This window comes from Nerophis ophidion, linkage group LG18 (genome assembly GCF_033978795.1).
Source record: "Nerophis ophidion isolate RoL-2023_Sa linkage group LG18, RoL_Noph_v1.0, whole genome shotgun sequence".
Classification (NCBI taxonomy): Eukaryota; Metazoa; Chordata; class Actinopteri; order Syngnathiformes; family Syngnathidae; genus Nerophis; species Nerophis ophidion.
This window is the reverse complement of record NC_084628.1, coordinates 30,421,960-30,448,171: the sequence shown is the minus strand read 5'-3', so window position 1 is coordinate 30,448,171 and position 26,212 is coordinate 30,421,960. Positions and strand designations below refer to the sequence as shown.

Sequence of the window (26,212 nt, the reverse complement as noted above, 5' to 3'; positions counted from 1 at the left end):
GCTCATAGAAATTTCTGTCTGGACTGAGATAAGGAACAACTACTTGGATTTTGGGGCGGATCCAGATCATTTCTACTAGGTTACTTTATGTTTAGACCTCTGTGTGAGTGTGTATGCTAGCAGCCCTGGAGAGACAAAGATGGCAGAGACAGACAACAGTTGTTCTTCAATACGCTACTACCAGCCTAAAATGTTACGGCCGGTTTAACTTTTAGGATTTACTTTTTGGGGCCGATCCATGTTCTGTAGTTTTTTTTTACTAATAGGAGATAGGGATTGTTGGAGTTCAATGCTCTCTGAGTGCTTATCTCGTCGTACAAGTTATCAAACCAGTTTCTAGCCAGACCAACCATAAACACAAAATAAGCAATTATTCGTACCCTCATCTTCTCCCTGAACCAACCAAAGCCTCCAAAGCTACTTTCCCACAACAAACCTTGCTGTACCGTCCACAAACGCATCAGTTGAGCCTGCCGCACGTTGCTGAAAGATCTTCTTCCTCCAAGATGGCCGCAAGAAACGGGAATTAGTTGACTTGCGTCCTGCATTTTAGATCAGAACACCTGGATTATAATCTTCTGAACGATGGTTGAAGGAATTCCCGAGATAGCCGCCATGTGCATCGGCCTGGTAGGGCTTATCGGCGCAGCCGCCACCACCGGCATGCCCATGTGGAAGGTAACGGCGTTCATAGGGGAGAACATCATCGTCATGGAGACCCGCTGGGAAGGCCTGTGGATGAACTGCTACCGCCAGGCGAACATAAGGATGCAGTGTAAGGTGTACGACTCGCTCCTGTTCCTGCCTGCCGAGCTCCAGGCCGCCAGGGGTCTCATGTGCTGCTCGGTGGCCTTGTCCGGACTAGGGCTCATGATAGCCATTTTGGGGCTACGTTGCACTTCCTGTCTCCAGGGTAACAAAAGGGCAAAGAATGTGATCCTGTCGGTGGCAGGCGGAATGCAGCTCCTGGCTTGTGTCTGTGTCTTCATCCCAGTGTCGTGGACTGGTCATGTGATCATCCGGGACTTCTACAACCCGTTGTTAATCGATGCACAGAGAAGAGAACTAGGGGATGCCCTTTACATCGGCTGGGTGACGGGAGCCGTTCTTTTCTGCTCCGCCTTGTTGTTCATCTGCAGTCGTCAGACCTCGGACAAAAGGTCAAATGCTCTTTACCACCCGCCACACTTGCTCAGATACAACACGCCGCCGAGGAACCTCAATCCGATGATGTATCAGCCCATTTCAAGTGTTTCCAGCCTTAGATCCAACATCTTCCAACCATCCCTGCAGCACAGCTCTGACGCACATCAGCTGGTCAATCCTCAAATAGTGACAAGCGACGCCGCACGAGCCACACTGCCGGTCCTCCTGAACCCAGGCCGGCCTGAAAGCACAACGCTCTTGTTTCAAGGCAACGAAGTCTATCATTCGTCCATGAGAAGCTCGAACCCGCTCGGAAAGCTGTACACACCAGTCAACTCCTTGTACATGAGCCAGAACAGCGCGCCGTACACGCTGGCGTACGATCCCTCTGTGTCCTACGATCCCTCTGTGTCCTACCAGTCCAGTTTCCAGCCCACGCCTCAAGCTCCTGTGTTCATTCCATACAGAGCTTCAAGAATTGAACCAGGGTCTTACACTGGAAGCGGCGCAGGCATGTACATATAAGGAAAATTCGCCTTTTTTGTTGTGGCTAGTCTTGACAATGAAGTCTGGTTACTTTTGAATACCAAACATTTAGAAGTGTTTGTGTTTCCATGAATGTATTGATCGGCATTGAAACCTATATAAGGTGTAGGTCCCACAGCTGTATATTTGTCTTTCATGTGTTACATCAGGTCTTTAGGTGGCAGTATTAGGCCTTGTTCACACTGCAGATCAATTCTGGTTTGTTGTCCATATGTTGTTGTGTTGTGTTCATGTCGATATGAACGGTCAAATTCGCAACTGGACTGCTTGGTTTGTCTTGGAAGACATTTCGCCGCTCATCCGAGTAGGCTTCATCAGTTCGTGCTCATAGACTTAGATTGGTCAGATCAAGTACGCTGGACTGGTAGTAGTCGATCCACAACTATTGTTCTGCCACACAATACCTCAAGACACTTTACACTCCTGCTCCTAGTGCCACCAACACTGGTTTAAATGTAACTTAGATATTGGGTTTCACAATTTAAAGTGCTTTGAGTCACTAGAAAAAAGCACTATATAAATATAATTCACTTCACTTATATGCATATATATATATGCATATATAATATATTTATGCATCATATATACATATATATATATATATATATATATATATATATATACACACTATATATACATATATAGACACTATATTTATATATATATATATATGCATATATAATATAGTAATATATTTATACATCATATATACATATATATATATAGACACTATATATACATATATATAGACACTATATATATATATATATATATATATAAACACACACACACACATAACATGTATTTTTTTCAATCGATTCTCTTAAACTATTAATCGACTTAAAATCGCCACTTAAATGTGAATGGATTTCTTTTAATGCCCCTAATGTATAGTCCATAAAATAAAAATAAAATCAAAGACCGCTTCAATCAAGCGGTAGATGGCAGCAGCTTGTTTACTTGCTATTTAGTGCAAACCTGTTTGTGTGGAGCCAGGACAGCATCATGTTTCCAAAAGCATGAAAGATGAAACCTGCAACCGACACGTCCCCTATGCACCGTGTGGGAATACGCACAGCAATGTCCAAACGCCTGCAAAACACAGGAAGGATCCCCAACCATAAACCCACAAATTCTGCAAACAAATTAAAGTTGCACATTCAAAAAAACAATGCCAAAAATACGCACACAAGCACAAAAAACAAATGTTTGCAAAATTGCAGCAATTTGGCAGGACAAAACAAAGGTTTGAAAGGCTAAACCTACGCTATGTCAATCAGTTGTTTTGTCAAATACTATAGTTAAATTAGGAGTGTGTGACACAACCTACACTCCCTTGCAAAAAGGTTAGAGGTAGACTCAGCTCCTCACTGTTCACATAACACAGACGTCATAACGTCATCAAAGCTCCCATTTATGATTCACACACAGCGCCAACAAGACGGGTACAAATATGATGAATCTATTTGTGGCAGCATCGGACTGAATCATCTTGAAGTTTCACTTTTGCATCTCATATCACATAATTGTGGTGCGTACAAGGACCCTTGATTTAAGTTCTTCATAAGAGGCTTAACCCCCAGTAGATGCACGAACAATAAAATAAAATGTATAAATATGTATTCGTTTGATTATTATTAATATGCACTGATGGAAATCGTACATGGATCTAACATATGCATGTAAACAATTACTGGACAGATAAAATGTGTTGATAGTTTGCACAATAAACAATTGTCTAACAAAAGTCTACGTAGTTTTTTTTTTTTTAAGCTGCTTGTGTAGGAATGTATATTGTTATGATTTTACCGATACAAATATCGATACTCCTTATCAACACCGGTATTCATCTGTACTCTCATATATACTTGGTGTAAATAAAGATGTGGAAAAATTAATTTTTTTAATATTATAGGTTTCGTATTTGTGATTATTCCAAAGTGATTATTAGACCCTTTGACTGGGAGATGTGACAAAATAATACAAAAAAAATGTATCTCGATTAATATCACTTTTTTTTAACATGCCGGTTTTAAAGAACCTGTACTAAAAACCAAATAAATTTGGAATAAGTTCAAAAAGTTACAAACATTCCATCTCCTGCCGTGTAATATTTGTCTGTCTGTGCATTATTATTATTATTACCTATTTATTTTATTTGAATTCACTTTGCCGGGGGATTATTCTAAAGGGTGGTAGTTCAAACGTACACACATCAGGTATGGTAGTACAGTTGTGTACCCTGCCAATTTTTATTATGTCCTACTGTTGGTAAATGTTTTATTCATATTTTCTGTATGCATTAATACATTTCATTTGTACTTATTTTCATTTAATTATTACTTATTTTGTTTTTTGTTACAATTCTGCACATTTTTTTAGGTGAGGGAAAAATCCAAACTAGTGAGCAGTGAATATTCACAATGAAAACAACTAAAAACAACATTTTAGCCAATATTTCGGAATCATTTTCAAACCTTTTAATGTTTGTGAAAATGTAATTATTCTGATCTACATCATAATAACGAGCCAGTCTTTTGAACGGCTCCTCGAGATCCGGCTCCCTTTAAAGAGCCGTGAATCCCATCACAGTTAGGTGTGTGATTTAAAGGCCTACTGAAATTAGATTTTCTTATTCAAACGGGGATAGCAGGTCCATTCTATGTGTCATACTTGATCATTTCGCGAAATTGCCATATTTTTGCTGAAAGGATTTAGTTTGCAACTTTCGGTGCTAAGAGAAAAGCCCTGCCTCTACCGGAAGTCGCAGACGATGACGTCACCCGTGTGATGGCTCCTCACATATTCACATTGTTTTTAATGGGAGCCTCCAACAAAAAGTGCTATTCGGACCGAAAAAACGACAATTTCCCCATTAATTTGAGCGAGGATGAAAGATTTGTGTTTGAGGATATTAATAGTGACGGACTAGAAAAGAAAAGAAACGCGATTGCATTGGGACGGATTCCGATGTTTTTAGACACATTTACTAGGTTAATTATGGGATATCCCTTAACTTTCTATTGTGTTGCAAGTGTTTTAGTGAGTTAAATAGTACCTGATAGTCGGAGGGGTGTGTCCACGGGTGTCTTCACGCGCAGTGTCTCAGGGGAGTCGACGACAGCTATGGACGGCACAAGCTCAGCTTTTCTCCGGAAAGAACTGACTTGTTAACCACAAATTTCTCACCGAAACCTGCTGGTTGACATTTGGTAGGGATCCATGTTGGCTTGACCGCGCTCTGATCCATAGGAAAGTTTCACCTCCAGGAATTTTAAACAAGGAATCACCGTGTGTTTGTGTGGCTAAAGGCTAAAGCTTCCCAACTCCATCTTTCTACTGTGACTTCTCCAACATTAATTGAACAAATTGCAAAAGATTCAGCAACACAGATGTCCAAAATACTGTGTAATTATGCCGTTAAAGCAGACGACTTTTAGCTGTGTGTGTGTGCAGCGCTCATACTTCCTAAAAAAACGTGACGTCTTGCGTACACGTCATTACACAACGTTTCGAAGATGAAACTCCCGGGAAATTAAAAATTGTAATTTAGTAAACTAAAAAGGCCTTTGGTATTTGTTGCAATGTTAATATTTCATCATTGATATATAAACTATCAGACTGCGTGGTGGGTAGTAGTGGGTTTCAGTAGGCCTTTGAAAAAAATGAAACAAGCCAGTGTTTACATCTTTAAAGTAATACTTTTACTCACCGTTAGATGTCAGCAAATAACAAATTTGAGATTGTAAATAGGGGAAGTCTTCTATAATCCCCCAACAGGTGATAGAAAGTCTCCAATTTGCTTGACTTCCTGTTGCACAAACGCAAACATTTCAGCACAAAAATGTATCCATGAGCACTTTCGCCAAAGTAAATAAACTCATTTCAAAAATGGTCACTTTCCTGGGGACTACATAATATTCAAAACTCTATATGCAACATTTTTCTTCGTACCATTCTGTTTCTAAAGGGGGAAAGTAAGTTAAATGAACAGAAATAAAATTTGTATTTGACTTTGAGACTCTGTCGAATCTGCTGTTCGAGACTGTTAATCTTCAAGGCTGCGAGCGGTTTGAAGATTAGATTTGCGTTCGCGTCACGGACCGCAAGGCAGAGATTTTAATCATCATTCCTCGGTGTACCGAAGCAAAGACGTTGTCGAGGTCGACCACACTGGCAGATTTGAAGTTAATCTTCACGACGTATCCATGTTTGCGGATCAGCGGCTCGCCTGTGCCCTGAATCGGGCGCCTGCACGGGAGGCGACAATACACGGCACCAACGACGGAAACGTGCTTTTCAAAGTAAGAGCTTATACTTCCGGGAAAGTGTTAGTTTTCTGTAAAGCCCGTCGTTTGATAATAATAACGATTATAGCCTTACAATACATATCTGAGACAATTCATGACTACAACCTCGTACATGTTTATTACTCAGTGAACGCGTTTGCTTGTGGTAAGTTTATTTTGAAATGCATAACAGGAAATGGTGTGCCCTTGCAATGCTGACTTGGCAGCTGGAGCATCCTGGTGGTCCTCCTCCTCCTCCTCCTTCAGTTGCATCCCTCAATTCAACTGTGCGCCGGGAAAAAAGATGCTATCGTGATGGTACAATGGGACACAACAATCCTTTTGACGCATGAAGGATTTTAAAGTATTTTTGTTGTTTTTAATTGCAGCGAAAGAACAACTGCTGTTTCTTTTTCCTCCCCATCATGAGACGTGAGCCAAGGATGCGCGCCGGGGGCCAGTTTGTTGTGGTCGTCAGTGATACGAGGACCAGCAAGATCTCAGCATGAGTTATTTGGGGCAAGAAAAGTGATATCCATGTACTTGAGGACCCCCGGGGGAGGACCATGGCAAAGAGGAAAGGACTGTTACTGTCTCTGCTCTCCTTGATAGCAGAGTTCTGGCTCAGTTGGCAGCAGGTCTTGAGGATTGGTGAGTCGTCATCTCTTTTCAGAAAGTCTTCCTGTAGCGGAACAACAGTAACAAAAACTTCAAAATGTTGTGGAGACTTAGTTAGGGGTGTCCAAATATCAGCCCGCAGCTCTCCTTTAAGGTGGCATCGCACCCGCACTATGATAAAAAACCTAACAAGAAAAGTTAAATAATATGATCAAGTAACGACTAAAAATGAAGCGTGTTGTTGCTGATATGTAAAACTCTGCCTCGTTTACAAAAGCCAAATATCAAAATGGTACCTGTGTGTGTCCTCTTGATTTTTGACTATACCACCCTGTTGGAACTCCCCGTTCTAAAGTAACCACATTGACAAATCATTTAAAGTACAGGTCTCAAGTTTAAGGCCCGGGGTCCAGATCTGGCCCGCCACGTTATTTAATGTGGTCTGCCGCGTCATTCAATATAGTCTACCACATCATTTGGTATGCAACATAATTTAATGTGGTCTGCCACATTATCCAATGTTGTCTTCAACCTCATTAAAGTGGCCTACCAAATGTTTTTAAATGGCCTGCCCATTCATTCAATACGATCTGGCACACTATTTAAAGTGGACCTTCACATTATTTTCATTTTGGCCTGCGACATCATTCAACTCAGTCTTGCACATACTTAATGTAATCTGCCCCATCATTCAAAGTGGCTTGCTGTGTCACTCAATGTGGTCCGCCGCATAATTTAATTGGCCTGCAACATTTATGGTGGCCTATCATGTTATTCAATGTGGTCAGCCACGTCACCCAATGTTGTCCGCTACATCAATTAGAGTGGCCTACCAATTTTTTTTAGATGGCCTGCCACATCATTCAATACGGTCTGGCACATGATTTAAGGTAGCCCATCACATTATTCATCGTGGCCTGCGGCATGATTCAATTCGGTCTTGCAGATACTTAATGTAATCTGCCACGTCATTCAACCTGGCTTGCCTGTCACTCAATGTGGTCCGCCGCGTAATTTAATTGGCCTGCAATATTTATAGTGGCCTATCATGTTATTCAATGTGGTCTGCCACTTCATCCAATGTTGTCTGCAACATAAGTTATCGTGGCCTACCAATTTTTTTTAAATGGCCTGCCACATCATTCAATACGGTCTGGCACATGATTTAAAGTGGCCCATCACATTATTCCATGTGGCCTGTGGCATGATTCAATTCGATCTGGCACATACTAAATATGACCTGCAACCTCATTCAAAGTGGACCACCGCATTATTTATTGTGGCCTGCAACAAAATTTGTTGTTGCCCATCACTTTATTCAATGGGGTCTGCTACCTCAACCAATGTTATATGCAACATCATTGAGTGTGGCATGCCACATTTTACATTGGCCTGCCAGGTCATTCAACACGGTCTGGCACATGCCCCGTCACCTTATTCAATGTTGCCTGCGAAGTCATACAATACGGTCTGGCACATAATTAACATGGCCTGCCACTGATTCAAAGTGGCTTGCCGTGTCAGTTAATGTTGTCCGCCACTTCATTTAAAATGGCCTGTGCCATAATTGACTGTGGCCAGTCACGTTATTCAGTCTGGACTGCCACATTATTCAGTATTGCTTGGAACAAAATTTAAATGTGGCCCGTCACATTATTCAATTTGGCCTACCACGTCATTCAATACAGTCTGGCACTTAATTTATGTGGTCTGGCTCTTAATTAAGCGGCCTGTCACATCATTCAAAGTGTCCTACCTTCCACATCATTCAATGTCGTCAGCCACACCATTTAATGTGGCCTAACACATTTTATTTGGTAAGTCTCATTCTTTTATATGGCCTGCCTTGTCATTCAATATGGTCTGGTACATCATTTGATGTGGTTTGCCACATCATTAAACGTGGCCTGCCACATTATTTAAATTGGACTGCAATGTCATTTAATGTGGTCTTCCATGTGGTCCTTTAAATCATTTAAATGGCCCTCTGAGGGCAGCCATAGTTGTGATGTGGTCCTCAATAAAACAAGTCATTCCAAAACCAGATCTTAATAAGACTTCCAGTTAGCATATCCTGCCTGGACTTGTAGTTTCAATGCTAGAAATAATGGTCATTATCCCCAGGGTCTGTGTTGGGTTCCAAAACCATGTTAATCCACTCTGGCATTCTGCTGCCACTCAGGTCCATGTGGACTGAGCGCGTCAGAGGACCACGGATGCATGTGAACGCATCACGACTGGCCAGTTTGGCACACAGCCACGGGAAAACAGACACACACAGAATGACGAGCGGGGCGGCCGAGAGTCATCTGAGCTAACAGAGAGCGCTTCCAAAGACGACAAGAAAGAGTTGTCAGGCGGCACATAATTAGCGGTAGACGCAGAAACACTCTTAATTTCTGACGCAAACGCGCACAACCACACCTCCTGGAGGGCCACCAAAACATACCTGTGGTCCGTACTCAGTTGTAATACACTTTTCCACCACTTGTGGCAGTAATGACAATAACAAACCAACCAAGCTATAGTCATAGAGAAGTTATTTAAGCGCAAAAATGATGACTAATGTGGTGAAGCTGTATTTCTATTTGCTATATAAGTTGACTTAGGAAACATTTATTATGAACATCATTTATTACATTTAGCGCAACATATTTGTGTGTGCATTTATTTGTATTCACTTATTTACCAGTCCCTTCTGATGCAGTATATTTTGTTAGTACCTATTCTTCTAATCAGCCTGACCTAAGCCTAAGGTTTAAGTGTTACAGGTTTTTGTTTGGATTAACACATGCTTTTATATCATCTGACAATTGTGAGTAAGTCAGATGTAATGATTGAATATGATTCAAATAAGATTACTAATTCAGAGGTCATATTTGAGTGGGCCCCTGTGTAGTGGAAAAGTTGGGCCCCGAGGTCAAAAGAGGTAAAAACCCCTATTTGGAAAATCTTTGTCTGACCATTTTTGGTCTAATAAGTTAACATATAGTTCGGGCTGTCAAACGATTCAAGTCTTTAATCCCGTTTATTCATTTTTTTTTCCGTAGTTAACTTGTGATTAATCACTGGTAAAAGTTTTCTTTTTTATCTTTAACGAGTGTACTTTGGATCATTTTCAAAATTGTAATACTATCAACAAGGGACTGGGAGCACTGAGAGCTGACTCCGACAAACTAAATCTGGGTAATTTAGCGATTTCCAATGCCAACAAAGAAACTGACTCAGAAAACACTTAAACGTTGGTATTGTAAAGCTCCACTTTTCCTAAAAATGTGCAAGGTTAATGCTAATGTACATTGGCTTTGCTATTGATATGCTAAAGATTAGCATGAGTCCTTTATTATTTTAAAAACCACCAAAGCGCTTTGAGTACCTTGAAGGTAGATAAGCGCTATACAAGTACAACCCATTTATGTATTTAAATTTGTTAATAAAAACTACAGCGAAAATGCACGTTGGATAATACAGCTGGTGCATAATAAGTACAATTCTTACAGTATTAACACTTTTCGGGGGCAACAAAAAATAAAAAATAAACACCATAAATTATACGCACTACTGCCATATAACATTTTGGACTTAATTGCAACCTAATGTCATACCTTCAAATCAATAAAAAATAATACGATAAGATATATCAACTGAACAGCAGTTGTCAGTCGCTGTGTTTTCATTACCCCTAGAAATGTTCAGAACCTAAAAATCACAATAAGAAACTGGTAATGGAAACACCCACACTTCGAAAAACCTTTCAAATATCACTGAAACATTTTTGCGATATCATTAGGTTTTTTTTGAGACATTCCATCCATCAATCCATCCATCTTCTTCCGCTTATGTGAGGTCGGGTCGCGGGGGCAACAGCCTAAGCAGGGAAGCCCAGACTTCCCTCTCCCCGGACACTTCGTCTAGCTCTTCCCGGGGGATCCCGAAGCGTTCCCAGGCCAGCCGAGAGACATAGTCTTCCCAACGTGTCCTGGGTCTTCCCCGTGGCCTTTCAATATTGAAATGTTTCTAAAAAGCAGGATGGAAACAATTGTTTTGCGTAGAGGTCAACTGAACACCGAACCGGCTGGGCGGTAATGCGGGATAACAAGGTCAGACTTGGTCTTTCTTCCGATCGGCCATCCGGGGGCGAGCAAGGCGGCTGTGCTGTGACCCCCCATCCCCCGCCCCCCCCCCCCGTGGCGTCTCGCAGGTCCCTTTCCCACAATAGAGGTCGAACCGCAGGCTCGGAAAGACCCACTTGCCCGAACAATTTCAAGAGGGCAGTAAATCTCCAATCGGCCGGCAGGGATACGAGTGAGGCGGCATCGCCCCACCAGGCCATCTCGCGGGTCCCTTCCTCGCAATAGAGGCCGACCCCACAGGCTCTGAAAAACCCACATGCCTGAACATTGTCAAGGGGGGAGGAAATCTCCAATAAGCAAACTGGGGGGGGCCGAAGTGGCATCGCCCTAACGGGCCACCTCGCGGGTCCATTCCCCGCAATAGAGGCAGACTCGCTGGCTCGGATAGACCCATATACCCAAACAGTTAAAGGGGCAGTAAATCTCCAATCGGCCGGTTGGAGTGGAGAGAGGCGGCATCTCCTGACCGGGCCATCTCACGGGTCTCTTCCCCGCAATAGAGGCCGACCCGCAAGCTCAGGGAGACTTACTTTCCTGAACAATTAAGGGGGACATAAATCTCCAATCGGCTGGCCGGGTGGAGAGGGGCGGCATCTCCTTACCGGGCCATCTCGTGGGTCCCTTTCGCGCAATAGAGGCCGACCCACAGGCTCTGAAAAACCCACATGCCCGAACATTGTCAAGGGGGAAGTAAATCTCCAATCAGCCAGCTGGGGGGGGGGGCCGAAGTGGCATCACCCTACCGGGCCATCTCACGGGTCTCTTCCCCGCAATAGAGTCCGACCCGGAAGCTCAGGGAGACTTACATGCCTGAACAAGTAGGGGGACATAAATCTCCAATCGGCTGGCCGGGGTTGAGAGGGGCGGCATCTCCTTACCGGGCCATCTCGTGGGTCCCTTCCGCGCAATAGTGGCCAACCCGCAAGCTCAGGGAGCCTTACATGCCTGAACAACTAAGGGGGACATAAATCTCCAATTGGCCGGGCGGGGTGGAGAGAGTTGGCACCGCCCCACCGGGCTGTATCGCGGGTGCCTTCTCCGCAATAGAGGCCGACCCACTTGCCCGAACAATTTCAAGAGGGCAGTAAAACTCCAATCGGCCGGCCTAGGATGAGCGAGGTGGCACCACCACGCAACAAAGGTCGACCCGCTGGCTCGGAGAGACCCCCATGCATGCCCAAACAGTTAAATGCCTACTGAAACCCACTGCTACCGACCACGCAGTCTGATAGTTTATACATCAATGATGAAATCTTAACATTGTAACACATGCCAATACGGCCGGTTTAGTTAACTAAATTGCAATTTTAATTTTATCGCGAAGTATCCTGTTGAAAACGTCGCGGAATGATGACGCGAATGATGACGCGTGCGCGTGACGTCACCTGTTGTGGCGGACATGTTCTTCCAGTACCGATCATGGCTAAAAGTCATCTGCTTTAATCGCATAATTACACAGTATTTTGGACATCTGTGTTGCTGAATCTTTTGCAATTTGTTCAATTAATAGTGGCGAAGTCAAAGAAGAAAGATGCAGGTGGGAAGCGGTGTATTACAGCTGTCTTTAGCAACACAAACACAGCCAGTGTTTCCTTGTTTACATTCCCGAAGGTGAAGCTTTACTATGGAACAGAGCGGTCGAGCGAACATGGTTCCTGACCACATGTCAACCGGCAGGTTTCGGTGAGAAAATTGTGCAATAAGTCGGTTCTTACCGTAGACATGAGCGGAGCTTGCGTCTTCCTGCAGCTGCGGACTATTACCTCCTCCCACCGGAGACACTGGCGGTCACCACACCCGTGGCCACACCCCTCCGACTTTCAGGTACCATATAATCTCACTAAAACACTAGTAACACAATAAGCAGATAAGGGATTTTCCAGAATTATCCTAGTAAATGTGTCTAATAACATCTGAATCGCTCCCACTGCCCTCGCCTTTTTTTTTCCTAGTCCTTCACTCTCACTATCCTCATCCACAAATCTTTCATCCTCGCTCAAATTAATGGGGAAATCGTCGCTTTCTCGTTTCGAAACGCTCTCGCTACTTCTGGTACAGGCAAGACTTTTTTATTAGCGACCAAACGTTGCGAACTTTATCGTCGATGTTCTCTACTAAATCCTTTCAGCAAAAATATGGCAATATTGCGAAACGATCAAGTATGACACATAGTATTGACTTGCTATCCCAGTTTAAATAAGAAAATCTCATTTCAGTAGTGAAGTGAAGTGAATTATATTTATATAGCGCTTTTTCTCTAGTGACTCAAAGCGCTTTACATAGTGAAACCCAATATCTAAGTTACATTCAAACCAGTGTGGGTGGCACTGGGAGCAGGTGGGTAAAGTGTCTTGCCCAAGGACACAACGGCAGTGACTAGGATGGCGGAGGCGGGAATCGAACCTGCAACCCTCAAGTTGCTGGCACGGCCACTCTACCAACCGAGCTAAACCGCCGCTAAGTAGGCCTTTAAGGGGGACATAAATCTCCAATTGGCCGACCGGGGTGGAGAGAGGCGACACCGCCGCACCAGGCAGTCTCGCAGGTACCTTCCCTGCAAAAGACACAGACCTGCAGGCTCGGAGAGACCCACTTGGCAGAACAATTTCAAGGGGTCAGTAAAACTCCAATCAGCCGGCCGAGGAGGAGCGAGGTGGCACCGCAGCACGAGGTCATTCCGCGGGTCCCTTCCACGCAACAGAGGTCGACCTGCTGGCTCGGACAGACCCATATGCCCAAACAGTTAAGGGGGCAGTAAATCTACAATCGGCCAACCGGGGTTAGAGAGAGGCGGCACCGCCGCACCAGGCCGTCTCTCAGGTCCCTTTCCTGCAAAAGAGACAGACCTGCAGTCTCGGAGAGACCCACATGCCTGAACAATGTCAAGGGGGCCGTAACTTTCCAATCGACCGGCCGTGGGGGGAGCGAGGCCGTCTCGCGGATCCCTTCCTCGTAATAGAGGCCAACCCGCTGGCTCGGCGAGACCCGCATGCCCAAACAATGTTCAGGGGGCCAGGAGGACGTTGCCTTTGAGCGGTCACCCGCTGCCTTCGTCTTTTATTGATATCATGGAGCAGTGGCAGCAATATCTACTTCAAAGCGAAGTCTCGTGGTATGAGATTTTACGGCTCATGACGCAAAACATCATTTCATGAAAACACCTACAAGTCGCAAATGTACTTTAACAAAGTTTTTAGAAAAATGGCTTGTATTTTGCAAAAAATGTCCTAGAAATGCAGCTCTAATCAGCAAATTATTATTTTGAATAAATAATTATTGCAACACACAGAAAAGCAGCAAAGATAGGTACCGTTGAGTCCAAGTAGCGATTCCCAGGTACCAGGATACCATTTTGGTTCAAATGTGAACGGTACCCATCCCCCCTCCCTTCCCTTTACCAGAAACAAATCCAGAACTGCATTCAAACAACCGATGGCTGCTTGGCGGACCAAGTCCCTTTAAAGGCCTACTGAAATGAGATTTTCTTATTTAAACGGGGATAGCAGGTCCATTCTATGTGTCATACTTGATCATTTCCCGATATTGCCATATTTTTGCTGAAAGGATTTAGTAGAGAACATCGACGATAACGTTCGCAACTTATGGTGCTGATAAAAAAAAAGCCTTGCCTTTACCGGAAGTCGCAGACGATGACGTCACAAGGGTGAGGGTTCCTCACGTCCTCACATTGTTTTTAATGGGAGCCTCCAGCAGCAAGAGCTATTCGGACTGAGAAAACAACAATTTCCCCATTAATTTGAGCGAGGATGAAATATTTGTGGAAGATGATATTGATAGCGAAGGACTAGAAAAAAAATAAATAAATAAAATAAAATAAAAAGCGACGGCTCCGGGCGGCGGCAGTGTGAGCGTTTCAGATGTAATTAGACACATTTACTAGGATAATTCTGGAAGATCCCTTATCTGCTTATTGTTTTAATAGTGTTTTAGTGAGATTGTAAAGACATACCTCGAGGTCGGTTGACTGCGGTGAACACGCAGTGTCTCAGAGAGAAACCGAGGAGCCAAGCTCACAGCTGCCTTTTAAACAGCTACTGCAGGAGGACAAATAATCCAATAATGTCTCCTGTAAGATATATATCACAATTTTCCCATCCAAAAACATTCTGGTTGACGTAGAGAAAAACGTTTGCTTTACCGCTCTGTGTTAAAAACAAAGAAACACCGGCTGTGTCTCGGTGCTAAAGACAGCTGCAATACACCGTTTTCCACCAACAGCATTGTTCTTTATAGTCTCCATTATTAATTGAACAAATTGCAAAAGATTCAGCAACACAGATGTCCAGAATACTGTTTAATTGCGCGATGAAAAGAGACGACTTTTAGCCGCAAATGGTGGTGCGCTAAAATTTCCTGATAGTCCGTGACGTCCCGCGTCATCATTCCGCGACGATTTCAACAAGAAACTCCGCGGGAAATTTAAAATTGCAGTTTAGTAAACTAAACCGGCCGTATTGGCATGTGTTGCAATGTTAATATTTCATCATAAACTATCAGACTGCGTGGTTGGTAGTAGTGGGTTTCAGTAGGCCTTTAACCGTCAGCAGAGCGGTGCTTGACATCCGTTGTGTAACCTCACAGGCGAGCAGGTTTCGGATGCCGCCACCTCCGCACTTGTCCCGTGTCAATCTGTGCTCTATGCCGCTAATCTGTCTCAATCATCTGCGAGTCTCCGGGAGACCTAATCTTTGCCATTCTCATCGCATGGTAATCTCTCCCATATGGTGCCAGGCTCGCTCCAATTAACAGCCCAGTGTCTTGGCGAGTGTCGGCGTCAGATTGGGACGGGCTTTCACTCTTCTCGCCGAGGTCGGTAATAATGGTTAAATCCCCCCCCCCCCCCCCCGGCTCCCAAACTAAAGCGCTTCAGCAAACAAACAATAATCGTCTTTATGCAGAAATCTCCCGAATACGGTGGTGAGCCAATGAGATGCTGAGCGAGTTTCCTCTCGCTGGAGTTGCAACATCTGACTGATGATGTCATCGCGCCCTGTTCGTCTTCATGCGCCGACCAAAACACAATCCCTAATTTATTCATGTCGAGGGGTCACCAGTCCAACAGAGAGAGCTCAGTGCGCCACATCAAACGGGGGACGTAGGCGGCTTCTCACCGCCTCATTCATTCTGGGGCTGGCCAGGGTCCGAGTTGGAAAGGTCCGGGTGAGCTTGGTTGGAGAGGGAGGAGAAAGTTAAACACTACGTGACTGTCCTTGTCGGACCCTAAAAGACTCCCTTTCATGGGGCCAATGCAGGGTCCTAAAAGTGACGGATGCTAATCAGAACCGCTCGATCGATTTAGACACTGAACATATGGTTCAAATAGACGAGGTACGCAAGTAGGAATTCAGTGAAGTTAGCACGTTGTGTAAATGGTAAATAAAAACGGAATACAATGATTTGCAAATCCTTTTCAACTTATAATCAATTAAATAAACTGCAAAGACAAGATGTTTAATGTTCACACTCAGAAACTTCCTTTTTTTGCTAATAATCATTAACTTAGAATTTAATGGCAGCATACATTGCAATAAAGTTGGCAGGTTTACCACTGTGTTCATGAAAAAAACGTTGCTCCAAAACCTGTATGTACCTTTCAGCATTAATGGGGCCTCCACAGATGTGTAAGTCACCCATGCCTTGGGCACTAATACACCCCCATACCATCACAGATGCTGGCTTTTGAACTTTGCGCCTCGAACAGTCTGGATGGTTCTTTTCATTTTTGGTCCGGACGACACGATGTCCACAGTTTCCAAAAACAATTTCAAATGTGGACTCGTCAGACCTCAGAACACTTTTCCACTTTGCATCAGTCCATCTTAGATGAGCTCAGGCCCAGCGAAGCCGGCGGCGTTTCTCGTTGTTGTTGATAAATTGCTTTGGCTTTGCACAGTCTGCGGGCTACAGAGCGTTTTCCGTTCGGGCTCCAGTACTCTGGAATGCCCTCCCGGTAACAGTTCGAGATGCTACCTCAGTAGAAGCATTTAAGTCTCATCTTAAAACTCATCTGTATACTCTAGCCTTTAAATAGACCTCCTTTTTAGACCAGTTGATCTGCCGCTTCTTTTCTTTCTCCTATGTCCCCCCCTCCCTTGTGGAGGGGGTCCGGTCCGATGACCATGGATGAAGTACTGACTGTCCAGAGTCGAGACCCAGGATGGACCGCTCGTCGGGACCCAGGATGGACCGCTCGCCTGTATCGGTTGGGGACATCTCTACGCTGCTGATCCGCTTGAGATGGTTTCCTGTGGACGGGACTCTCACTGCTGTCTTGGAGCCACTATGGATTGAACTTTCACAGTATCATGTTAGACCCGCTCGACATCCATTGCTTTCGGTCCCCTAGAGGGGGGGGGTTGCCCACATCTGAGGTCCTCTCCAAGGTTTCTCATAGTCAGCATTGTCGCTGGCGTCCCACTGAATGTGAATTCTCCCTGCCCACTGGGTGTGAGTTTTCCTTGCCCTTTTGTGGGTTCTTCCGAGGATGTTGTAGTCGTAATGATTTGTGCAGTCCTTTGAGACATTTGTGATTTGGGGCTATATAAATAAACATTGATTGATTGATTGATTGATGTTACGAAATATGAGAGTCGATCCCAAGGATGCAGAGACATATTTTGGTTGTAGTAAAGTTCTTCCTTTATTTTAGTGGAAGTGGGACGTAGCCAAAACAAAAGGCGATGGTGGAAATACAAAAACACACCATGAAGAACAACTATATCAAACAAGCAAAAATAGAACAGAAAGTGCTAGACAAAGCTAGGAACAATACAGGCTGGGAAAAATACCAAACAGGGGTACAAAGTACAAAAATAAGGACGCTAGACGGAGCTAGGATAATTTACTTAAAAAAACGAAGTAAAACAAAGAAACAAAATGCTAACTAAAGGCGCTACACAAGGCTAGGATATAACAGGCAAACCTGAGAGGTGCACAAGACAGACTAGAAAGACTGCTAGTGTGAAGGAGGCCAAGACACATATGAGTTGAAACTTGCAGTGGACACAAAGTTTCAGCACTGACAGGCCGTCAGCACCCAGACTAAATAGGCCACCTTTAATCAAGTTCAGGTGTGCAAGATTGCCCAGCGTCAGCTGCACTCCAGACTGTGGGCGAGAGCGAGAGTCAACATGACGTGCAAACCAACACAGAAAAAACAAGGAAAATTCAGTTCACCACAGCACAGTAGAATTTTAACTTGCACTTACAGATGTAGCGACCAACTGCAGTTACTGACAGTGGTTTTCTGGAGTGTTCCTGAGCCCATGTGGTGATATCTTTTACACACTGATGTTGCTTTTTGATGCAGTGCCATCTGAGGGATCGAAGGTCCGTAATATCATGACTTACGTGCAGTGATTTCGCCAGATTCTCTGAACCATTTGATGATATTACAGCGCGGAGATGGAGAAATCCCTAAGTTCCTTGTAATAGCTGGTTGAGAAATGTTCTTAAAAAATTTGCTCAGGCATTTGTTGACAAAGTGGTGACCCTTTCCCAATCCATCCATCCATCCATCCATCATCTTCCGCTTATCCGAGGTCGGGTCGCGGGGGCAACAGCCTAAGCAGGGAAATCCAGACTTCCCTCTCCCCAGCCACTTCGTCTAGCTCTTCCCGGGGGATTCCGAGGCGTTCCCAGGCCAGCCGGGAGACATAGTCTTCCCAACGTGTCCTTGGTCTTCCCCGTGGCCTCCTACCGGTTGGACGTGCCCTAAACACCTCCCTAGGGAGGCGTTCGGGTGGCATCCTGACCAGATGCCCGAACCACCTCATCTGGCTCCTCTCGATGTGAAGGAGCAGCGGCTTTACTTTGAGTTCCTCCCGGATGGCAGAGCTTCTCACCCTATCTCTAAGGGAGAGACCCGCCACACGGCGGAGGAAACTCATTTCGGCCGCTTGTACCCGTGATCTTATCCTTTTGGTCATGACCCAAAGCTCATGACCATAGGTGAGGATGGGAACGTAGATCGACCGGTAAATTGAGAGCTTTGCCTTCCGGCTCAGCTCCTTCTTCACCACAACGGACCGGTACAACGTCCGCATTACTGAAGACGCCGCACCGATCCGCCTGTTGATCTCACGATCCACTCTTCCCTCACTCGTGAACAAGACTCCTAGGTACTTGAACTCCTCCACTTGGGGCAGGGTCTCCTCCCCAACCCGGAGATGGCACTCCACCCTTTTCCGGGCGAGAACCATGGACTCGGACTTGGAGGTGCTGATTCTCATTCCGGTCGCTTCACACTCGGCTGCGAACCGATCCAGCGAGAGCTGAAGATCCCGGTCAGATGAAGCCATCAGGACCACATCATCTGCAAAAAGCAGAGACCTAATCCTGCGGTTACCAAACCGGAACCCCTCAACGCCTTGACTGCGCCTAGAAATTCTGTCCATAAAAGTTATGAACAGAATCGGTGACAAAGGACAGCCTTGGCGGAGTCCAACCCTCACTGGAAATGTGTTCGACTTACTGCCGGCAATGCGGACCAAGCTCTGGCACTGATCGTACAGGGAACGGACCGCCACAATAAGACAGTCCGATACCCCATACTCTCTGAGCACTCCCCACAGGACTTCCCGAGGGACACGGTCGAATGCCTTCTCCAAGTCCACAAAGCACATGTAGACTGGTTGGGCAAACTCCCATGCACCCTCAAGAACCCTGCCGAGAGTATAGAGCTGGTCCACAGTTCCACGACCAGGACGAAAACCACACTGTTCCTCCTGAATCCGAGGTTCGACTATCCGACGTAGCCTCCTCTCCAGTACACCTGAATAAACCTTACCGGGAAGGCTTTCCCAATCCTTGTTTGTGAATGACTGAGCATTTCATGGAAGCTGCTTTTATACCTGATCATGGCACCCACCTGTTTCCAATTAGCCTGTTCACCTGTGAGATGTTCCAAGTAAGTGTTTGATGAGCATTACTCAACTTTTTCAGTCTCTTTTGCAACTTGTGCCAGATTTTTTGAAACGTGTTGCAGGCATCAAATTCCAAATTAGCTAATATTTGCAAAAAATCAAGTTTTCCAGTTGGAACGTCAAGTATCTTGTCTTTGCAGTCTCTTCAATTGAATATAAGCTAAAAAGGATTGGCAAATCATTGTATTCTGTTTTTATTTACCATTTACACAATGTGACAACTTCCCTGGTTTTGTGTTTTGTACATACTGACCAGGATCTGATCCCAGATGTCTGCTATTTAGCGGAATACCGATATTCGTCTAGTCCAGTGATTCTCAAACTGTAGTCTTACTACGGCTCCAACTAGTGGTAAAACAAAGAATCACTCAATCAAAGATTGGGATGTTCCGATACGAAATTCAGCTCAGGTATCAGAGTACTTGAAGCTAAAATTAAATACAATACTAAAATGTATTTTTGTAAGAAACCTTGGGTGTACGACCTAAATAGAGCGCACACAAGCCAATAATTCCATCAGGATCCAAATGTTCCTACACAGAAATGACTTCTTCTTCGCCTCTTTTCCCCGGTAATGGGAGATCAAAGACCTGTTGGAGGACTAGACTACCAAAGCAAATATCATGATGGCCGTGTGGCGATATTACAAACTCACAAGTGAAATAATATTCACTGGTCTTTAACAGCACTAGCCAGGAGTCTTTGTGGGTGAATAATACAAATAGTGTCATTTTTGTTTCAGTATACAAACACACAATGATAATTGTAGATGTTATCGCACAATCTGTTATTACTGTGTTACACTCTGGGATTATTTATGGTGTTAGTAATACTGAACAGGACACATGATACAGCTTCTAATAGATAGTACGTGTTTTTTTTTCATGTTTGACAACTTCTGTGTAAGAAATGCCTTCCAAAGCATCTTTAAAATGGTGAAATAGCTCAAACCCCCCCAAAGGGCTCCCTGATATTTTTCAATTACTCCATTTTTTTTTTACTTGGCTCAGATCCCTGTAAAGTGTGCGCTCGCACAAATCCGAGTACATTTCTTTGTTACGTCGCAATAAACAATGCACGGCGCTCGCTGCCAGCGAACCAAATCATGTGATCTTGCAATCTTTTAAAATGTAAACATGCCAGTATATCACTAAGGTTACACAATAATTTGACTCTTGATTGAGTACTCAATTTATTAATATAATCCAGGTGAGCCTTTTGCGGTAGCAGCCATGTATAAACCCTGTTTCCATATGAGTTGGGAAATTGTGTTAGATGTAAATATAAACGGAATACAATGATTTGAAAATCCTTTTCAACCCATATTCAATTGAATGCACTCCAAAGACAAGATATTTGATGTTCAAACTCATAAACTTTATTTATTTATTTTTTGCAAATAATAATTAACTTAGAATTTCATGGCTGCAACACGTGCCAAAGTAGTTGGGAAAGGGCATGTTCACCACTGTGTTACATCACACTTTCATTTAACAACACTCAATAAACCTTTGGGAACCGAGGAAACTAATTGTTGAAGCTTTGAAAGTGGAATTCTTTACCATTCTTGCTTGATGTACAGCTTAAGTTGTTTAACAGTCCGGGGTCTTGTTGTCGTATTTTACGCTTCATAATGCGCCACAAATTTTCAATGGGCTGCAGGCGGGCCAGGAAAGTACCCGCACTCTTTTACTACAAAGATACGCTGTTGTAATACGTAGTTTGGCATTGTTTTGTTGAAATAAGCAGGGGGGTCCATGATAACATTGCTTGGATGACAACATATTTTGTTCCAAAACCTGTATGGACGATTCAGCATTAATGGTGCCTTCACAGATGTGTAAGTTACCCATGCCTTGGGCACTAACACACCCCCATACCATCACAGATGCTGGCTTTTGAACTTTGCGCCTATAACAATCTGGATGGTTATTTTCCTCTTTGTTCTGGAGGACACCACATCCACAGTTTACAAATATAATTTGAAATGTGGACTCGTCAGACCACAGAACACTTTTCCACTTCGCATCAGTCCATCTTAGATGATCTCGGGCCCAGCCAAGCCGGCGGCGTTCCTAGGTGTTGTTGATAAATGGCTTTTGCTTTGCATAGTAGAGTGTTAACTTGCACTTACAGATGTAGCGACCAACTGTAGTTACTGGCAGTGGTTTTATGAAATGTTCCTGAGCCCATGTGGTGATATCCTTTACACACTGATGTTGGTTTTTGTTTCAGTACCGCCTGAGGGATCAAAGGTCCGTAATATCTATCGCTTACGTGCAGTGATTTCTCCAGATTCTCTGAACCTTTTGATGATTTTACGGACCGTAGATGGTAAAATCCCTAAATTCCTTGCAATAGCTCGTTGAGAAATGTTGTTCTAAAACGGTTCGACAATTTGCTTACAAATTGGTGTCCCTCGCCCCATCCTTGTTTGTGGATTACTTAGCATTTCATGGAAGATGATTTTATACCCAATCATGGCACCCACCTGTTCCCAATTAGCCTGCACACCTGTGGGATGTTCCAAATAAGTGTTTGATGAGCATTTCTCAACTTTATCAGTATTTATTGCCGCCTTTCCCGACTTCTTTTTCACGTGTTGCTGGCATCAAATTCTAAAGTTAATGATTATTTGCACACACAAAAAAAAATGTTTATCAGTTTGAACATCAAATATGTTGTCTTTGTAGCATATTCAACTGAATATGGGTTGAAAAGGATTTGCAAATCATTGTATTCCGTTGCTATTTACATCTAACAATTTCCCAACTCATATGGAAACGGGGTTTGTACGTGACATCCTCCTCGGTCTCCGGCGCCAGTGTGCGGCAACTACCCGCCTGACATGGCCTAGGAGTCACAGGAAGACGTTTACAGCGATAAGTAGAAAAATAACCTCACAAATACCATATTTTTTAAATTATAAAATCTTTTAATTTTCCCAAAAATCGACAGTGCCCTTTATAAACTGGTGTGCCCAATGGTAAATGGTAAATGGGTTGTACTTGTATAGCGCTTTTCTACCCCTTTTTTTTTAAAGAGAGCCGTTGACAGTATTTCCACATTCGCCCATTCACAAACTGATGGCAGGAGCTGCCATGCAAGGCACTCACCAGGACCCATCAGGAGCAAGGAGGAAGTGTCTTGCTCAAGGACACAACAGACGTACAGAAAAAAATTCTGGTTGTGCTTACTGACCTCGAAGCGGTTTTATTGGGTAAATTATGTAGTGATAAGTGTGACCAGTAGATGGCAGTCAAACATAAGAGATACAAGTAGACTGCTAGATGATACCAGTAAACAATACCAAAACTTTGATGTTCCATTGAGTATATATAAGATTATACACAACGCTCAAAAATCTGTGTAAATGTTTTTGTACGACTTTGGTAAGCTTCGCTTCATGGATTGTCGGAGTATTACGACCACCCTATTCAGACGTACTGTGCTTCAACATACGGTATTATTATGCTCTGTTTATAAGGACCCCAAAATGGCACCTATTAGCAGACATATTATCTGGTGTTTTGTTTTGAAATATAATGCAAAACCAACTTTTCTTAAATAGTAAATGGGTTACACTTGTATAGCGCTTTTCTACCTACAAGGTACTCAAAGCGCTTTGACACTATTTTCACATTCACCCATTCACACACACTGTCACACACTGATGGAGGGAGCTGCCATGGAAGGCCCTAACCACGACACATCAAGAGCAAGGAGGAAGTGTCTTGCTCAAGGACACAACAGAGGTAACTAGGTTGATGGATGGGGATTGAACCAGGAACCCTCAGGTTGCTGGCACTGCCACTGTCCAAACCTCGCCACACCGTTTTTACCGTTTTGTACCTGCTGATCTGTATGTGGGTTCTGCATACGTCCTGAAAATGTGCGCGCGTTTGCCTTTGTAGTCTGTGAGACGCCGTAGTCGAACTGCTTCTTCTTTTCTCCATCTTCTTGTTATGGAACATTCATCCTTCGCTCATGCCATTTCTAATATAAAGTAGCGTACAGTTTTAACTTATATCAGTAGACTCGCTATGGAAGTACTAAAAACTACCGGTCTAGTGGGTTTACATCATTCGTCCACAGAACTTTAGTTCAAGGGCGTAGAATTGGGTGCTGACGCTAGGGACACACAGCCGCTACTGTGTAGTCACTATCAATACAACCGCTGCCCGTAATGTTTAGTCAATGATTATGGCACAGAAAGGGTTAAATGTCGGCTTCTGCTAGAAGTCCCGCCTCTAACCTAAATATCGCTCCCTGATTGGTTGCCGGTTTTATGCTAACTTACGTGTGATTGGCTGTCCCCGCTGTCACTCCTTCTGCTTGTAAAAGCTAGCCTACATGCTAGTTGCTAGCGACCGGACGAGGGGCAGTGCAACTGTCAGTGTAAGTTGTCAACATGTTCGGCATTTGTTGTTCCTGGCACACGGTACCTAGAGGGATTTCAATATCAGTGGTGTGATTTACATTGTGTTTGTGTCTGTTTGCGTGCGTGTGTGCTGTAGGTTTGGAAGGATGTCAATGAAAAGAAAAGTGGATATATGAGACTTCTTTAGGAGTCAAACTGTAAGTTACTTCAAGGGTGTATAGAGGCTCAACAAAATTGATTAATAAACAATATATCACTCCAGTCACGCCCCTTAGAGTGCTATAATGAGCATATACCATGGACTGGAGTGATATATTGCTTTTATAAAACGGTTACCAATAAAGGCAATATGAAATAGGAATCAATTTATCAATTTAATGTAGTTTTATTCAACCAGAAATACATATTATCCAATAAAATAGCCTCACTGTAGAAAAAATAGTCCTACCTATCCAGACGTTAGCTCCAAATTAGCACTGCATCTCCTCTTTTCCTCCGCTTTCCTCCGAAAGTCAATGCTCAGTCCCCTCTACCATTGTTAACCTTCCCCGGAGGTGAAAGTTAACCTTAAACATGTGAATTCAAATACTTTAGTCCGTTTTTTAACATCGTAAAAACATCAGCTGTCTTTTACTACGGACTGCAACAGTCCGTTGTAATGCATACATGACAACAACTTCCATTCATGATACCAGTCATATGTGCCTGAGGCGGAGTGATAGCCTACGCTGTGATAAGGCTTTAGAATAGTTGCCGTGCTCAATATTTAAACCACGGTTAACCGCCAATCAGATTGCCGGATTTCACCTTTCTGTTTTATTTTTAAATTATTTTTTAGTTTCATGTATTTGTGTAGAAGTGAGCAAATGTTTGAAAATACCAATGAACAAAACGTTGTGGTGGAAATACAATAAAACCTCACTAGATGATCATGTGATTTTACAATTATAAAATATAATTAATTAGTATTAAGTAATATTCATATTTAGTAAAAGCCTTTTTGCTCAGGCAGTAACTGTACCATCAAGCTCTATGGTCATTGTCCCTAATGTATCTGTCATTACATAGTAGGCTATGTTAATTGACAGTATGATGCAGAGTTGCACTACAGCCCTACACTAAAGAGTAAAGATGGGAACTCTTCGAAGTTGTCTCCTTTGCTTTCATTTTAGTAGTTTTACCCTATAACATCTGCATGACGTGAAATTATGATTGCTAATGTAAAAAAAAAAAAAAAAAAAGTAAACTTTCAGTGTGCTGCCTTGGAGCACTTTTGTGTCCCCACCAATCTCAAAATCAAACCTACTCCCTTGCTTTAGTTATTAGAGAGTTCCGGTCGGACGTTTTTTCGCGGGACACATGTTGCACTAGTGAGCCACGGATGAGGAGATGATGCTTTGTTATTGATTGAGGTAAAGTCTGAATGTCTTTAAAACAGTTAGCTCCATCGTTTGACACTTCTTCCACTCCCGTCCTTGAACGCTATACCGCTACAACAAAGATGACGGGGAGAAGACGCTATCGAAGTGGAGGTACGTAAATTAGAACCGCCCACAAAACGGCGCGTCCTCAAGCGACTGTCAGAAAGCGACTTGAAGAGAATCTGTAAAACATCATCAATGCAACAATTTCACCAAATAACCACCATTATATGTTATGTAGACCACTAGGAAGTGTTTTACATTTAGAAAATAATCATAATATGACTACTTTAATGTGCCTTATAATCCGGTGCACATTTTGTATGAAAGTAGACCTGAATAGACCCGCTCATCGGGGGTGCATCCTAAGGTCCTAAAAATACGTTGATATGAATATGAAGTTTGGTGAAGTTTGAATTTGGTGTCCTTGCCTCGATTCTTTTTACATTGTTAACACCAAATGTTGGCAAAGCCCAAACGACCACCTGTGTGTGTCGCCAAAGTATCTACAGCCTGTAGAAAGGTACATACGTAAGCCATGAAGTAGGCACGAGGCAGTGCCCATCTCCGCGTCTACGTCAGTCTTGATACATCTGCCGTGAAAAAGAGCGGATGCCAGGTTTTTGTTCCATGTTTCCATATCAACATTGTAGCTAGTCAGTGAACTCCGTCTGATGATTGTCTGTCGACCATCCGAAGAAGTACAAAGCGTCACTCTTTGATTCTTTCCAAT

General features: G+C 43.5%; 3 protein-coding genes across 5 annotated transcripts in view; all 3 read left to right on the top strand.

Annotated features, from left to right (window-relative positions):
• The window catches only part of LOC133537105 (claudin-like protein ZF-A89), a 30,052-nt gene extending 23,862 nt beyond the window's left edge, over positions 1-6,190 (top strand). The window contains exon 2 of the mRNA XM_061877971.1: positions 6,175-6,190. The gene's annotated coding sequence lies outside the window, so the exon portion shown is untranslated. The remainder of the gene's footprint in view (positions 1-6,174) is intronic.
• Positions 1-26,212, top strand: part of LOC133537103 (glutamate receptor ionotropic, kainate 1) — a 132,154-nt gene that overhangs the window by 11,119 nt on the left and 94,823 nt on the right. Inside the window, exons 1-2 of one of the 3 annotated variants that reach the window (XM_061877966.1) lie at positions 6,175-6,299; positions 6,371-6,632. In XM_061877966.1, the coding sequence (XP_061733950.1) occupies positions 6,548-6,632 (85 nt within the window). In that variant the 5' untranslated portion in view covers positions 6,175-6,299; positions 6,371-6,547. Of the gene's footprint in view, positions 1-6,174; positions 6,633-26,212 lie in introns of those variants that run through there. The other 2 variants (XM_061877967.1, XM_061877968.1) reach the window with 2 other exon arrangements.
• On the top strand, positions 445-3,439 carry LOC133537100 (claudin-8-like). The gene has a single exon (XM_061877963.1). The coding sequence runs from the start codon at positions 586-588 to the stop codon at positions 1,669-1,671; it is 1,086 nt and encodes a 361-aa protein (XP_061733947.1). The 5' UTR covers positions 445-585; the 3' UTR covers positions 1,672-3,439.

What these genes read in the sequence shown, in the direction of transcription:
- LOC133537100 (XM_061877963.1), top strand. Translation starts at nt 586, where the DNA reads ATGGTTGAAGGAATTCCCGAGATAGCCGCCATGTGCATCGGCCTGGTA.